Source organism: Oncorhynchus nerka, linkage group LG16 (genome assembly GCF_034236695.1).
Source record: "Oncorhynchus nerka isolate Pitt River linkage group LG16, Oner_Uvic_2.0, whole genome shotgun sequence".
NCBI classification, from domain to species: Eukaryota; Metazoa; Chordata; class Actinopteri; order Salmoniformes; family Salmonidae; genus Oncorhynchus; species Oncorhynchus nerka.
In genome coordinates this window covers 18,665,925-18,682,724 of record NC_088411.1, presented here as the reverse complement: position 1 = coordinate 18,682,724, position 16,800 = coordinate 18,665,925, and the positions used below count along the sequence as shown (strand labels likewise).

Here is a 16,800-nt window from a genome sequence, read left to right as displayed (position 1 = left end):
GCACCAGGTGAGTCTAATGACATCATCTAAAACCAGGTAAAACACACACACCTGAGTGACAACACATACCTACACCAGGTGTGTCTAGTAGTAAAGTCTAATTTGATTTGTCATGTGCGCTTAATACAACAGGTGTAGACCTTACTGTGAAATTCTTATTTACGAGTTGCTTCCAATGCAGAGTCAAAGTTAGGAAAATGTGCACATTTTAGAGTGGGCTTTTATTGTTCCCTGCACACAATAAAATAACAGTAACGAGGCTTTCTACATGAAGCACCGGCACTGAGTCAATGTGCTGTGGTACGAGGTAGTTGAGGTAATACGTACATGTAGGTAGGGGTAAAAGTGACTAGGCAATCAGGATAGAGAATAAACTAGCAGCAGAGTATGTGAAAGCGTGTGTGTGTGCGGCGTCAACATGCGTGTGTGCTCCGCGTATGTTGTTTGTGTGTCGGCGTGTCAGTGCAGTGTGTGCAAGTGTGGGTAGACTCCAGCGAGTGTGTGGGTAGACTCCAGCGAGTGTGTGGGTAGACTCCAGCGCAAGAATGTCAGTGCACATGTGGCTATTTTGTGCTTAATTGAGAGTAATTTATGCAACTTTATTTGTGACTCAAACGTTAGGCTGTGTTGTGATTTTTTAAAATACATTCTAAAGCTGCTTGATGCGACTGATGATTTGATAAAAGTCTCATGAAAGTTATGACTTCTGCTCTGTTTCTTGCGCAGGCTGCACACACTTCATCAGTCGCATTCCCAATTTGACAAGCGCTTGATAATATTCTCACCCCATCAAATATTCTCAATTTAATCTGGTCTTTACATAAAACCTACTAATATGTGTGAAATCGTTTTTTATTTAGAATGGCTCACAAAAAGTCATCTGCAGCCTGCACTTGAATAGCTTCATTTTAAGAATTGACCAATAAATATAGCACCACGAGAAAGCTGGGATCCTTTTTTAAATAGTGGCCAGTCATTGCGCAATTGCGTGGCTCGCTAGGCTCTGTAGGCTATGGATCATAGGCCTATAGGCTATGTTTTGGAGTTATTTGGCCACTTTAGTTGTGAAACAAACCTTATCAAAACATATAGGCCTTTGGGCTAGGCAACATGTTGCATGTGACTATGATTTGAAAAGGTCAAGGAAAAAAGGCATGCGATGGGCATCATTCACAAGTGATAATATTCTCACCCATCATGCTATTCTCAATTGAATCTTGTCTTTACATATACTGAATAGTATACAGTGCCTTCAAAGTATTCACACGCCATCACTTTTTCCCAGATTTGATGTCACATTCACCTTTCAGCAGGACAATAACCTAAAACACAAGGCCAAATGTAGCTGCTTACCAAGACGAGTTCCTGAGTGGCCGAGTTACAGTTCAGACTGAAATCTGCAGTGCATTCAGAAAGTATTCAGACCCGTTGACTGTTTCCACATTTTGTTTCGTTACAGCCTTGTTCTAAAATTGATTAAATAAACATCTATACACAATACCTCATAATGACAAAGCAAAAACAGGTTTTTAGAAATGTTTGCAAATGTATTACAAATAAAAAACATATTATTTACATAAGTATTCAGACCCTTTGCAATGAGACTTGAATTTGAGCTCTGGTGCATCCTGTTTCCATTGATCATCCTTGAAATGTTTCAACATCTTGATTGGAGTCCACCTGTGGTAAATTCAATTGATTAGACATTATTTGGAAAGGCACACCCTTGTTTTGGAAAGGCACACCCACCTCAGAGAGGTGACCAAGAACCCAATGGTCACTCTGACAGAGCTCCAGAGTTACTTTGTGGAGATGGGAAAACCTTCCAGAATGACAACCATCTCAGACGCACTCCACCGATCAGGCCTTTGTGGTAGTGGCCAGACGGAAGCCATTCCTCAGTAAAAGGCACATGACAGCCCGCCTGGGCTGTCAGACCATGGGAAACAAGATTCTCTGGTCTGATGAAACCAAGATTTAGCCTGAATGCCAAGTGTCATGTCTGGAGGAAAACTGGCACTATCACTATGGTGAAGCATGGTGGGGGCAGCATCATGCTGTGGGGATGTTTTTCAGCCGCAGAAACTGGGAGGCTAGTCAGGATCAAGGCAAAGTTGAACAGAGCAATGTACAGGGAGATCCTTGATGAAAACCTGCTCCAGAGTGCTCAGGTCCTCAGACTGGGGGCGAAGGTTCATCTTCCAACAGGACAACGACCCTAAGCACACAGCCAAGACAATGCAGGAGTGACTTCGGGATTCATCTCTGAATGTCCTTGAGTGGCCCTGCCAGAGCCTGGACTCACAAGCATTTTGCTACACCAACAATAACATATGCTAAACACGGGTATGTGACTAATAAAATTTGATTTGACTTGAACCCGATCGAACATCTGGAGAGACCTGAAAATAACTGTGCAGCAACGCTCCCCATCCAACCTGACAGAGCTTGAAAGGATCTGCAGAGAAGAATAGGAGAAACTCCCCAAATACAGGTGTGCCAAGCTTGTAGCGTCATACCCAAGAAGAACAATGCTGTGGTCGCTGCCAAAGGTGCTTCAACATAGAACTGCGTAAAGGGTCTGAATACTCATGTAAATGTGATTATTCTTTTTTTCTTTTCATAAATACAAATATTTTTTTAACTTTGTCATTATGGGGAATTGTGTGTAGCTGGGTGAGAAATATATATATTTAATTTATTTTGAATTCAGGCTGTAACAATGTGGAATAAGTCAAGGGGTATGAATACTTTCTGAAGGCACTGTATGTGTGAAATTAGTTTTGATTTAGAATGGGCCATTATCATGCACCTGTTGGAACAGGGGGGTGGGAACAAAATGCATGTCATCTGTATACACTTAAATAGAGAATGGAGGGTGCTTTTCCAGTGGTTCATTTTCATGCCAGCCAGGTAGGCTACTCCAGTTGTAAAGTGAAGCAATGTGCTTAATATTAGTAAAGTTGAGAAATAAATTTAGTAGACCTAGCCCAGGGCTATCCAACCCTGTTCCCGGAGAGCTACCGTGCTATAGGTTTTCATACCAATCCGAATCTAGCGCACCTGATTCTAATAATTAGCTGGTTGATAAGATGATTCATGTCAGTTACAACTGGGATTGGAGCTAAAAAACATACGGGAGGGTAGCGCTCCAGGAACAGGGTTGGAGAGCCCTGCCTAGCCTTTAGAAAACTGATGGGATCCTCCTTTTTTAATTTTTTTAAGAGGTCATCAAAACTCTGTTTTCTCAATCAAATGCGTAGCCTATAGAAATCTTGCTCAACATGGGTTTATGGGCTCTCATGAAGTGTTTGATTTGATTTTCGATTTGATTTGTATTGATGTCAGAGTGATTAGAGAGACAATAGAGAGCTGAGTACCAGGCTATTAGCGAGGCCATTGGCAGTTAGCAAATTTTGTTAGGCTACTAATGACCGTCAGCAGCATCACAGTTTTGGAGAAGCCTAGTTACCTTGACTCAACGGTCACGTGGAATTTAACTGTGGTCATGACTCGGGACTGCTGGTGTGGCGGTAATACGGTTACCGTAACAGCCCTACTCTCACGCATGGTTCAGTTTTCTTTGCTTCCAAATGAGCATAAAAGGTATTTATCTGATAGGCTTGAATCACTGGACAGCTCGCGGCTGGATTTTCCTTTCTAGTCACGGTTAGTTTGCGAGCCCTGCCACACCCAACGAGCGTTAGAGCCGGTGTAGTAGGATTCGATCTTGCTCCTTTATTGACGCTTTACCTGTTTGATGATTTGTCAGAGGGCGTAGCGGGATATCTTTTAAGCGTCCAGATTAGCGTCTTGCTCCTTGAAAGCGGCAGCTCTAGCCTTTAGCTCAGTGCGTAGTTTGCCTTTAACCCATGGCTTCTGGTTGGGATATGTTCGTACGGTCACTGTGGGGACGATGTCGTTGATGCACCTATTAATAAAGCCTGTTACTAAGGTGGTTAACTCCTCAGTGCCATCGGGATGAATCCCGGAACATATTCCAGTCTGTATAAAGCAAACCAAACCAAACAGATAGACAGGGGCATGCTCTAACACTCAGACATAATTTACAAACGAAGCATGTGTTGAGTGAGTCTACCAGATCAGAGGCAGTAGGGATGACCAGGGATGTTCTCTTGATAAGTATGTGAATCAGACAATGTTCCTGTCTTGCTAATAAGCATGCTAGCGAAACAGTTCTGTAGGTTAGCATCCACTTCATCGGACCACTTCCGTATTGCTCGCATCACTGGTACTTCCTGTTAGAGTTTTTGTCTGCAAGCAGGAATAGAGAGGATCGAGTTATGGTCAGATTTGACACATGGAGGGAGAGCTTTGTATGAGTTTCTGTGTGTGGAGTAGAGGGGATGTAGAGGTTTTTTTTTCTGTCTGTTGCACCGATGACATGCTAGTAAAATGGATTTCCGTTTTCCTGCATTAAAATCACCGGCCACTAGGAGCGGCAACTCTGGGTGAGAATTTTATTTTTTGCTTATGGCCCTATACAGCTTGTTGAGTGCGTTCTTAGTGCCAACATTGGTTTATGGTGGTAAATAGACGGCTACGAAAAATATAGATAAACTCTCTAACTCAGGCGAGCAGAACCGTCTATACTCGGTAATTTACTATGTAGAGGCAGTCACATCAATGTTGAATGTTTGTGTTCTGTCAGCTGGACCACTAAGATCTGTCTGCCGCTGCGCTCAGAGTGCTACCAGACCAGAAACCTGTTCCACGATGTCCACCCCTCTCTGCTGCTCTTCCTACATCGCCTACGATCTATCACCATTTACAACCAGGTAACACATACACAAAGGTCATGGCTCCACCACGCCTTTCAATAGGCTTAGAGGAGCTTCCACCATATTGCTTCCAATGTACAAACACCGAGCGGTAGAGGCAAGGAGTTGACTTCAGACTGGACTGTTGTTTGCGGACATCTGACTTATCTCTCTCTCTCTCTCTGTATTTTCCTGGCCAGGCTGAGAAGCGGATGGTGACCATGACGCGTAGAGACCTGAGTCACAGCGTCCTGGAGGTGGAACACACTGAGGGAACAGAACGCTGGCTGGTGGTCAAACACACACTGCACCCCACCAAGGTAACACACACACACACACAATGATCCTCTCATCTCCTCGTCTGTGTGTGTGTTATGTAAGTGTTCCTCTGTCTGCACCGCTGAGACGGAAAGCTTGTTCTGCTCTCTGTCAAACATGTAGGCTCTCTCATTAGGAAGGTGTTGTGAATTAATTTCCACTGCTGGGAGGAGTATTTGACATGAAAGACCAGGCACAGACATGTTTTGTTGATGTGTCTGATAGAATTGCCTTTTTTCAGTCTGGCTTCCCTTCTCTCCCATCCCTCTCTTTATCTCTGTCTCTCTCTCTTCCCCTCTTCCTCTCTCTCCCTCTTTATTTCTCTCTCTCTCTCTCTTCCTCTCTCTCTCTCTCTTCTTTATCCCTCCACCCTCTCTCCCCTCAGAGAGCCAGCTGCCAGTTACCTGCAGTGAGGTTATGCAACAGTAGAAACACATCAGAGAATGAACAGACTCACAGATGTTACATGGTTTATCGAAAACAGTGAGGCTAATTTTAATGGGGTTCCCATTGTGACAGTGCATATTGAAAGGCTGTTTATAGTCAATGTTCAAACTCAAATCTTTTTCAGGTATTCTCTCGTCTCTCTGTGGGAGTTGTCCTCTGATCAGTGGCAAAACAGAGCACTTGTCTCAGTGACTGCCTGGTGATTTCCTGTGTTTGAGTACTTTCCTCTCGTCCATGAGGGCTTACTAATCTAACTTCATGAGAAGGGTAAAAGCAAGGCTCCACGGCCTTCACAGATCAATTGAAGACAGATCAGTGATTATTTCGAAGAAGGGAGGCGAAAAGGAACTATTAGTAAGTGCCAAATGTAATCATGATCATGGTGTTACAGTGATATGTTTCCCCATTAGATAAAAGATGAAGTGGAGTCCACTGAGCTTGCCCTGGCCTTCCAGCTGGGTGATGACCTCACAGGAAGTGACATCCAAGCCCCGCCCCAGAAGCAGCCCGTCTTCGCCTTCCTGCCTCTCCGAAGCTTCGGCTTCCGCTTCATCATCCAAGGTTACACACACACACACACACACACACACACGCTGGTGCTCTCCTCAAGGTTCACCCAAATTGCCCATTTAAAATGCACCCTTGCAGTAATACCTTACAATTCGTACCATGCCTTCCAAATACTTTTCAAACTGTTTTTTTCCCTCTTTCACTCCAGGTGACTTTGACATTCCTTCTTCTCGTGAGGATGTGGACAGAGATAGCTCATGGAACCAGTGGCTCCGTTCTGAGATCCCCCAACTGTTCTTACGCGCCATGGACGTCTTCAGTGTAAGAGAACGGAGGGAGATGATGATCAAAATCATTTACTACTGCTCTGCACGTTGTGGTCCTGTTGTGTTTCTGACCCGTCTCATCTTCTCACCTCTCCTCTCCAGGATCACCCAGAGTTCAGTGGGCTGAAGGGCCTATGTAATTTCCTGCAGTTTGTCCCTCTGCCTGACGAGGTGCTCGACTTCTTCAAGCCTGTCGCCGGGCAGATTATACAGTTGCTCAAGGGAAAGGCCTTCCTACCCACACTCAACACAGGTACCCTACCTCTGTACCCCTCTTTCTGTCTCTCTCGTTCTCCATGCTTCTATCTCTATCCGTAAGTCAACTTTATATTTTGTTTATTTAGTAAATATTTTCTTAACTCTTATTTTTCTTAAAACGGTGTTGTTGGTTAAGGTCTACACCTGTTGTATTCGGCGCATAACTGCGCATAACTGACTCCTGTCTCTTCTCTCCTCTCCTCTCCAGATGGTTCTGTGGTCTACAAGCTACCCTCCCAGGTCGCTGTGTGTCAGGACCCGGTCATTCGCGACGTGATCGGTGGAGAGGAGCTTAACAGACACCTGTCTCTGTCCTATCTGCATCCGGGCCTGCTGCCAATCCCGCCCCTATCCCTGCTCACACACCTGGGAGTACGACGCCTGAGGGGGAGTGACGTCACCACAGTAACAACCGCCATGGCCAAGGAGCTGTTGCAGGGAGATGGTGTCAACTCAGGTGAGGGGAGGGTGGTGTGTGTGTGTGTGCGCACGCGTGTTGTTTATATTTCTTTGTGATGGACACAAACCCCCTCTCTATCTCCGTCTCTGTGTATCAGACTCAGGCCTGCGTCATCTGGCCAGGTTGTTGGTGTGTAACTTCCGTGCGTTGGAGCAGGGCTACGGAGAGACAGACTCTATCCTGACCACCCTCAGAGATCTACCCATAATCCCACTGGCTGACGGGCGCATGGTGGCACTCAGCGGAGAGGGAGTCTTCTTCCCTATGACTGAGACCAAGAATCACAGCAACACAGGTAACATGGCAACATTTTAGAAAAATAAGCTTTTTATGCTTATGGAAACATTTCTGGGATCTTTTATTTCACCGAATTTAACATGGGACCAACACTTTACATGTTGTGTTTTATATTTTTGTTCAGTGTAGTTCACTTGGGAAAATAGACAATTCTTAAATATTTTTTCAAAGTCTACCCAGAAACATAACCAGCTGGTGGTATATTCAGGTTTGTAACTGTAAGAGATATTTGTGGTAGTAGGTTTGAAAATAGAAGCTGAATCAGATTGTTCCATCAGACTACTCACCCCCCTGTAAGGGCTTGAGAGCTTGACATCAAGAGTGGTGTTTTCTCTTCCCCACATGTCCTTACGCACACACACAGAGGCGCAGAGGTGGTATCACATTGACAGCACATTGACAAAAATAACCCAAAAGCAGCTTCAGAGCAGGGCCAGGACGATACCAGTATCGCGATACTCGTTAGTATCGCAGCAAGGAAACAAAACTTGAAACGGGTTTAACATCTTTAGGAAAACAGCCCTAATGTTGGAAACAAACATCATTATGTCGTCATTCAGAGTCACATTTATTTATTTTCCAAGCTATAGCACACAATATTTTACATACATACAACTCAAGGACCAAAGAGTTTGGGCTGCTTCGTGTTTTCATTTTTGCCAAGGAAAAAAGATTGCGATACTGGTATCGTCCCGGCTGTACTTTAAGAGAGTCTATAAATAATACACTTCCATGTTGTGATGTAAGTCTTCTTCCTCTAAACTTGTTTGGTGCCTCTACTCGGTAAGAGTGCTACTGCTTCTTAATTAAGCCATTTCTTCTGCATCGCCAATTTGAACCTATGTTTGATATAGTTCCACTCTCTCCCTCCTCTCCTCTAGGTGTATATGGAGCACTGTACAGGGATGTGTGTGTGGTCCACCCGTCTCTGCTTTCCTGTGTGGAACCACTGGAGAGCCAGCAGATCCGAGAGCTGCTCAGGAGGCTGGGAGTCCACGAGCTAGAGCCACAGCAACTGCTTGAGAATCACATATACCCTGCCCTGAAGAACAACACATGGAAGGTAACACACACACACAAACATATCCATTGTTCTATATAAATTGATAATTAATTTATATATTTGTTTTTAAGTGCACAAAGAGCATCTTCTCATCCACTATCCCTTCCTCTTTAATTGTTGTTCAATTTTACCGTTATTTAACTAGGTAAGTCAGTTAAGAACAAATTATTATTTACAATGACGGCCTCCCAAAAGGCAAAAGGCCTCCTGCGGGGACGGGGACTGGGATTAAATATTTTTTATAAATTAAATTAAAATATAGGACAAAACACACATCACAACAAGAGAGACAACACAACACTACATATAGAGAGACTTAGCAACAACATAGCATGGTAGCAACACAACATGACAACACAGCATGACAGCAGCACATGACAACACAGCATGGCAGCAACATATGAAAACACAGCATGGCAGCAACATATGACAACACAGCATGGCAGCAACATATGACAACACAGCATGGCAGCAACATATGACAACACAGCATGGCAGCAACACATGACAACACAGCATGGTAGCAACACAACATGGCAGAGGCACAACATTGTAGCAGCACAAAACAGGGTACAAACATTATTGGGCACAGACAACAGCACAAAGGGCAAGAAGGTAGAGACAACAATACATCATGCAAAGCAGCCACAACTGTCAGTAAGAGTGTCCATGATTGAGGATTTGAATGAAAACTGTCCAGTTTGAGTGTTAGATGCAGCTCGTTCCAGTCCCTAGCTGCAGCGAACTGAAAAGAGGAGTGACCCTGTGCTTTGGGGACCTTTAACAGAATGTGACTGGCAGAACGGGTGTTGTATGTGGAGGATGAGGGCTGCAGTGGATATCTCCGATGGGGGGAGTGAGGCCAAAGAGGGTTTTATAAATGAGCATCAACCAGTGGGTCTTGCAACGGGTACACAGAGATGACCAGTTTACAGAGGAGTACAGAGTGCAGTGATGTGTCCTATAAGGAGCATTGGTGGTAAATCTGATGGTCGAATGGTAAATAACATATAGCCGCTCGAGAGCACCCTTACCTGCTGATCTATAAACTAAGTTTCCATAATCTAGCATGGGTAGGATGGTCATCTGAATCAGGGTTAGTTTGGCAGCTGGGGTGAAAGAGGAGCGATTACGATAGAGGAAGCCAAGTCTAGATTTAACTTTAGCCTGCAGCTTTCATATGTGCTGAGAGAAGGACAGTGCACTGTCTAGCCATACTCCCAAGTACTTGTATGAGGTGTCTACCTCAAGCTCTAAACCCTCAGAGGTCGTAATCACACCTGGAAAAGTCGGCCAGAGGTGGTTAGGATGGGGGGCCAAAAGTCTTTGTGACCAATAGAGAGTCAGTCAGTGCCACGGTAGGCTGAACAAGAAATTTTGATCTGGAGCGAAGTTTATGCTGTGAAGGGTAACACCCTGTATATATCCCTGCCGAAAAACAAAGTTTAACAAACTACAAAACAATCTTATTGTAAAAACAAAACATGTTGAAAAATGTGAGAGCTCACATGCAGCTGTGTGCCTTCACTTAGCATTCAGTCCTTATAAAGTAAATATATCATTGTCATGTATTTTCTTGCCTTTTGAAAATAAATGATAGCTTCAGACTAGACATTTCTCACTCAGTTCCAGGTTGGATGGTGTTTTCAGGTTTCTGTTTGTTTGTCAGAGCATTTGCTGTTTAGCTTGGGAATAAAAATCCTTGGTGGTATGAAGGTAATTCCATCCAAAATCAGGTTGTAGGTTTGGAGTTTTGATATGGAGTGAAGGTTATGTTGTAGAGGGTATCATCCTGAATGTGTCCCTGCCAGAAAAATCTAAGTTTATCTAACTCTAAATCTATCTTTTATTTAAAACATGCTGAAAAATGCAGGAGCTCATCTGCTCATGACCTCGCTCTCTCCATCTCTCCCTCTCGCTCTCTCTCTTCTCCAGTCCAAGCCGGTGGAGGCAGTGGTGAGCTACCTAGTGTTCATCAAGCAGCACTCCTCCCCTCAGGAGTACACACACCCAGACACTGTAGTACCGGTACTGACCACAAGGGGACTGCTCTTCCCTGCTGACCACAAAGTACACTTCTCTACACACTACGGCAATATGGACCTGCCCAACAAACTACCAGGTACACACACACTGTAATTATTAGGTCATCACTATAGAATTCTCAAAATGTTACCATTTATAAATAAATACCAGTCAGCTAGCAGTTAAGGAAAGTGTTTGTAGAGACTTGTTTGTAGAGAACTGTTGAACTGGCCCAAATACTGCATGACTAACTACAATGGGATATTGTTCCCAGATGTAAACCTTGTCCTTTGTGACTGTCCCCAGAACAAACATGGCTTGGTCCACGTCGTCTGGTGAAATTTGGACAGTGCACTGGAGTGTGTGTGTGTGTGTGTGTGTGTTTAGCAACCCCCTTTGTGAGAGAGTTTGTGCGTGTGTGTATAGCAGCCTCAATTGTGAGGGGTAAAGAAGGCATGAAATGCTGTGAAGAGGGGAGCTGTGTGTGTCATTAGTTATGTAACAGAGTGGATCTGCACGCTTGACCTCCCTCTAAAGGAAAGAGAAGAGCGAGACTAACCACTTCTTTCTCACTCACTTTCCTCTGTTCATTCTGTTCCTAACCACGAGCCTCTTTCTCTGTACTCTTCCTCAATTTCTGCTCCCCCGCTTGGCTGAATTTACAATCTCATTAGTCCATAAGCTAAAGCTACACATCACTCATTATCTCTTTCTCTCTCTCTCTCTTTCTCTCTTTCTCTCGCTCTCGCTGTCTTTTTCTCCCTTTCTCCAGGTGTGGACTGGGTGTTGCTGAGTGGTTGTTATGTGGAGACAGATGGAGACGTGGAGGGATGGAGAGATCTGTTCATTAGGCTGGGAGTCAGAGAGAGACTCATACTGAGGAAAGAGAGACGCACTCTAACTTCTAAAGAGCTGGTGAGGAGGGAGGACGGGAACAGGCATATGTATGTTTGACCCATATAAACAGAGGATGTAGAAGTTAAAATGCTTTGATCTGTTTTATCAGACACAGTATTGACTGGTGACTTTGAGACGGTTAGAATCCACCATAAACTCTGTGTGGTATTTACTTGTGCATCAGAGTTCCTGTTTCAAATCAAATTGTATTTTTCACATGCTTCATAAGCAACAGGTGTAGACTAACAGTGGAAATGCTTACTTAGGAAAGAGAGAGAGAGATGTGTGCTTATAGATAAAGATAAAATGACTAGGCAACAGGATAGACCATAAACATTACACTGTTTATGCTCTATCCACTGGGTAACCAACTCCTCTCCTCCGCTGTCTGCACACACCCAAAGTATGAGAAACACATTCACAAACACACACACTGACTGGCTAAGGCTAGATTAGCCTATGGATGATAAACAGATTCCACACGTAGTGCTCTGGCCTAAAGTATAATATGAATAGGATACCATCATGATCAGCAGCAATGACTATTGACTAAGGCTAAAGTCTTCTTATGAATGTCCTCGAGCAGGGATGGGCAACTGATTTGGTGTCACACGTTTGTCCCAGCCCGTCCCTGCCTTAGAGATCAACATAACATAGGACTGTTTCCCAGGCATGACTAATCTTCCCATACTTATCGCAGAGGTGACTGAGGTGAACAACTCTTTAAGACCGGGGTATGTCACATCGGCGATGAATTAATAAGGTCTATTTTAGACCATGGTGAGGAAAGGGATTGTCATTGGTATTCGACTGAGTTATTTGAAGGCTTCATCACTCTTATGTGATGTCTGAAATCAATTGAATTATGTTGTCTTAAGTACAACCCGGCCTCCCAAACACAACTATCTACCAAGATGGCACCGACAAACATGGCCTACCTGACTCTAGCTCCTAGAGAACTTTGCAGTATTTTTTTTATTTTGGGGGGGCTAATTTTTACAGTATTCTTAATATTTTTTTTGTGGGGGGGATTTATGTGTATTGTTAGGCATTACTGCTCTGTTGGAGCTAGAAACAAAAGCATTTCACTGCACCTGCGATAACATCTGCAAAATATGTGTACGCGACCAATACGATTTGATTTCACCTCCTCGGTTTTGGGCAGCATCGCGTTAGTGAAAACCCAGACTGTTCTCATGGCAGACCTGGTTGTAGCTAGATATGTTCGCGTTGGGGACAGTTTTAGCATTTTAGCTAACCCTTTCCCTAACCTTAATCTAATTCTCCTAACCGGCAATGTTAATTATCCTCGCCGGCAACGTTAATTTTCCTAACCTGCAGTGTAAATTCTGCCCTGAGAATTTCTACTAATGCAATGTTTTGGCCGAGTCACTCACAGGTCCACACATTTGAGATGGACTTTTTCCTCTTTCCCTCTATCCCCTGTCATTGTTCTACTCTCCTTACCATCCCCCCTTCCCTTCATCCTCCCCTCTCTCCCAGGCCTCCAGTCCCTGGGCGGTGGAGAGTGAGTTGTGGCCATGTAGAGCAGGCAGGGCCGGAGGACCAGAGGAGGGATGTGTGCTGGATGACTACCCCTGCGAGGAGCTTCTCTCTCTGGTCACGGCGCAGCTGCCTGCCCCTGTCCTCATGGAGCAGAGACAAGCACTGCTGGAGCTACTGGAGACCAACTGGGACACTGGGTAACCAACTCCTCTCCTCCACTGTCTACACACCATATATACATACTAGAGGTCGACCGATTAATGGCTCATTAATAAGTGCTGATTTCAAGTTTTCATAATAATCGGTAATCTGTCTTTTTGGACGCCGATTATGGCCGCTTACATTGCGATATACAAGGAGACTGCGTGGCAGGCTTTGACCACCTGTTACGTGAGTGCAGAATCAAAAGGACCTGGTGGCTGCAAGGAGCCAAGGTAAGTTGCTAGCTAGCTTCAAACTTATCTTATAAAAAACAATCAATCTTCACATAATCACTAGTTAACTGCACATGGTTGATAATTTTACTAGGTTAACTAGCTTGTCCTGCGTTGAATATAATCAATGTGGTGCCCGTTAATTTATCATCGAATCAGAGCCTACTTCAACTTCGCCAAATGGGTGATGATTTAACAAAAGCGCATTTGCGAAAAAAGCACAAGCCTTGCAGCAATGTACCTAACCATAAACATCAATGCCTTTCTTAAAATCAATACACAAGTATATTTTTTTAACCCTGCATATTTAGTTAAAATAAATTAATGTTAGCAGGCAATATTAACTAGGGAAATTGTGTCACTTCTCTTGCAGAGTCAGGGTATATGCAGCAGTTTGGGCCGCCTGGCTCGTTGCGAACTGTATGAAGACCATTTCTTCCTAACAAAGACCGTAATTAATTTGCCAGAATTGTACATAATTATGACATAACATTGAAGGTTGTGCAATGTAACAGCAATATTCAGACTTAGGGATGCCACCCGTTTGATAAAATACGGAACGGTTCCATATTTCACTGAAAGAATAAACGTTTTGTTTTTGAAATGATAGTTTCCGGATTTGACCATGACCTAAGGCTCGTATTTCTGTGTGTTTATTATATTATAATTAAGTCTATGATCTGATAGAGCAGTGGTAGGCAGCAGTATGCTCGTAAGCATTCATTCAAACAGCACTTTCCTGCGTTTGCCAGCAGCTCTTCGCAATGCTTGAAGCACAGCGCTGTTTATGACTTCAAGCCTATCAACTCCCGAGATTAGACTGGGAATACTAAAGTGCCTATAAGAATGTCCAATAGTCAAAGGTATTTGAAATACAAATGGTATAGAGAGAAATAGTCAATGCGTCTTAATTCCTATAATAACTACAACCTAAAACGTCTTACCTGGGAATATTGAAGACTCATGTTAAAAGGAACCACCAGCTTTCATATGTTCTCATGTTCTGAGCAAGGAACTTAAATGTTAGCTTTTTTACATGGCACATATTGCACTTTTACTTTCTTCTCCAACACTGTGTTCTTGCACTGTTTAAACCAAATTGAACATTATTTATTTGTGACTAAATTTATTTTATTTGTGTTATATTACGTTTAAATAAGTGTTCATTGTTCATTCAGTATTGTTGTAATTGTCATTATTATTTATAGATATAATATATATATGAAAATCGGCCGATTTAATCAATATCTGCTTTTTTTTGGTCCTCCAATAATCGGTATCGGCGTTGAAAAATGATAATCGGTCGACCTCTAATACATACACACACACAAACCTCTGCACTCACCCAAAGTATGACAAACATGTTCACACACTCTTATACAATATGATAACCCACACTCCCCCGACAACTCACTGGATTATTGAGTCCTCTTTTGAGGAGCTGGGTTTTACAGGCCTCCACACTCCTAGATTATAATCCCTGCAGTCTGCCACCGAGACGCCCTAATCCAGCCCAATCCCTGCTGTGTTTGGGGGAGTTAAGTTTTGGGAGATCTATCTGGTCTTGTTCTCAATCTGAAGATTACTCACTTGTATCCTCACTCCTATCTCCTCATTCTTGTGTCTGTGTGCTTCCTTATAATAATTGAAAATCCAGGTTAGCAGGGTAGGAAGTGGAAGTGCTCTATTTAATGAAGAGAATTGCATGCACATTTAAAGGACTGGACAGAACTGAATTGTCATGGTTTAATACTCTAATATATTTATTTTAACGTTATTTGACCAGGTAAGTTGACTGAGAACACGTTCTCATTTACAGCAACAACCTGGGGAATGGTTACAGGGGAGAGGAGGGGGATGAATGAGCCAATTGTAAGATGGGGATGACGGACAGCTTGGGAATTTAGCCAGGACACCGGGGTAAACACCCCTACTCATACGATAAGTGCCATTGGATCTTTAATAACCTCTGAGAGTCAGGACACCTGTTTAATGTCCCATCGGAAAGACTGCACCCTAGACAGGGCAGTGTCCTGGGGCATTGGGATATTTTTTAGACCAGAAGAAAGAGGGCTTCCTACTGGCCCACCAACATCACTTCCAGCAGCATCTGTTCTCCCATCCAGGGACTGACCAGGACCAACCCTGCTTAGTTTCATAAGCAAGCCAGCAGTGGGATGCAGGGTGGTATGCTGCTGGTAAATAATGTAGGCCTGTGGAGTTGAAGCTACTTTAGCTAGTAGTGATGGTCTTCTCATACCATCCATGTCTACTGAGTCATATTGGGATGTGATACTGAGCATTATCACATTTGCACTCATCTCTTTCAAACATTTGTTAATTCACATTATCCAGTTTGCCTCTAAACAACTACTGGATTCATTCATTCTGATTCTGATTATAGCGTACTTATTTAGTTCTTTCTCTCTCCCTATCTCTCACTCTCTCTATCTCCTTCTACTTTTATCAGTGACCGGTACTCTCAGTATCTGACAGCCCAGGTGATTGACAGCGAGGGCCGGCTAATCAAGAGCACCAAGTCCTCCTTTTTCCATTTCCTGTCCTGCCTTCCCTGGGTGCCGGCCTATTGTCTGCAGGCAGGTGCAGAGGGAGGGAGAAAGGCGGAGTATCTGTGTCCTAACTCAGTCTACCTGTACTCACCTGAGGTGCACAATCTACTGGGGACTCACGTCAGCTATATTGACATGACCCCCAGCGAGTTCACCAGGACTCTAGGTAAGAAAGTGTCAGAGTGTAAGGACTACAACAACAAAAACTACAAATTACAGAGGCGTCCTTAATCCGGCTCCTCTTTTTTCTGTAGGAATGAAGAACAGCGTCAATGTGGAGGAGCTGATTGGCTACCTGAAGAAGTGGTGTGTAAAAACATCCTCAGCCAGTGGTCCAGAGGGACAGGAGAAGCAGGAAGAGGAGGGGTCAGAGTTTAGCTCGACTGTGCAGCATGTCCACAGTGTGTACTCCTTCCTGCACAAGAACTGTTCTCAGACCAACCTCAAGGAGCTGTTCCAACACACACCGGCCGTCTTCATAGAGTACAACAGGTAGGTCACCTCCCTAACCCCAACCCGTGACCATGTTCAGCGAATACAACAGGTATACCACAGCCCTGACCTCTAACCCATGTGTGTGTTGGTCGTGTCCCTCCAGGAACGGAGACTGGTGTTCCGGTAGGTTCTACCACCTGAAGGAGGTGTGTTGGAGCGACCCCACCGAGATGTTTGTCCGCTACCGGGAGCTGACCCGCGGGGCTGACAGTACGGTACAGGAACCCAGAGTCCTGGCCCCCTTCTACAGCAAACTGGATGACATGAAGGACCTCTTCCATAGGGTATGGATCCACTCAAACTCCTGGTTTAACCCAGGGATTATTGATATGTCATACCTTTTAATATATATGGCACTTCAACCAAAGAACCGTATATATGCCTTTTTCATTTTCAGATGACAGATTTTATAT

General features: G+C 44.0%; 1 protein-coding gene across 5 annotated transcripts in view; it reads left to right on the top strand.

Annotated features, from left to right (window-relative positions):
• The window catches only part of wu:fj29h11 (uncharacterized), a 56,154-nt gene that overhangs the window by 33,768 nt on the left and 5,586 nt on the right, over positions 1 to 16,800 (top strand). For all 5 annotated transcript variants that reach the window (XM_029684943.2, XM_029684946.2, XM_029684942.2 and 2 more), the window contains 14 exons: positions 4,673 to 4,799; positions 4,982 to 5,101; positions 5,957 to 6,107; positions 6,265 to 6,377; positions 6,485 to 6,635; positions 6,849 to 7,097; positions 7,198 to 7,395; positions 8,279 to 8,460; positions 10,396 to 10,582; positions 11,258 to 11,400; positions 12,886 to 13,085; positions 15,793 to 16,058; positions 16,147 to 16,384; positions 16,491 to 16,671. In XM_029684943.2, coding sequence (XP_029540803.1) covers positions 4,673 to 4,799; positions 4,982 to 5,101; positions 5,957 to 6,107; positions 6,265 to 6,377; positions 6,485 to 6,635; positions 6,849 to 7,097; positions 7,198 to 7,395; positions 8,279 to 8,460; positions 10,396 to 10,582; positions 11,258 to 11,400; positions 12,886 to 13,085; positions 15,793 to 16,058; positions 16,147 to 16,384; positions 16,491 to 16,671 — 2,506 coding nt within the window. The remainder of the gene's footprint in view (positions 1 to 4,672; positions 4,800 to 4,981; positions 5,102 to 5,956; positions 6,108 to 6,264; positions 6,378 to 6,484; positions 6,636 to 6,848; positions 7,098 to 7,197; positions 7,396 to 8,278; positions 8,461 to 10,395; positions 10,583 to 11,257; positions 11,401 to 12,885; positions 13,086 to 15,792; positions 16,059 to 16,146; positions 16,385 to 16,490; positions 16,672 to 16,800) is intronic.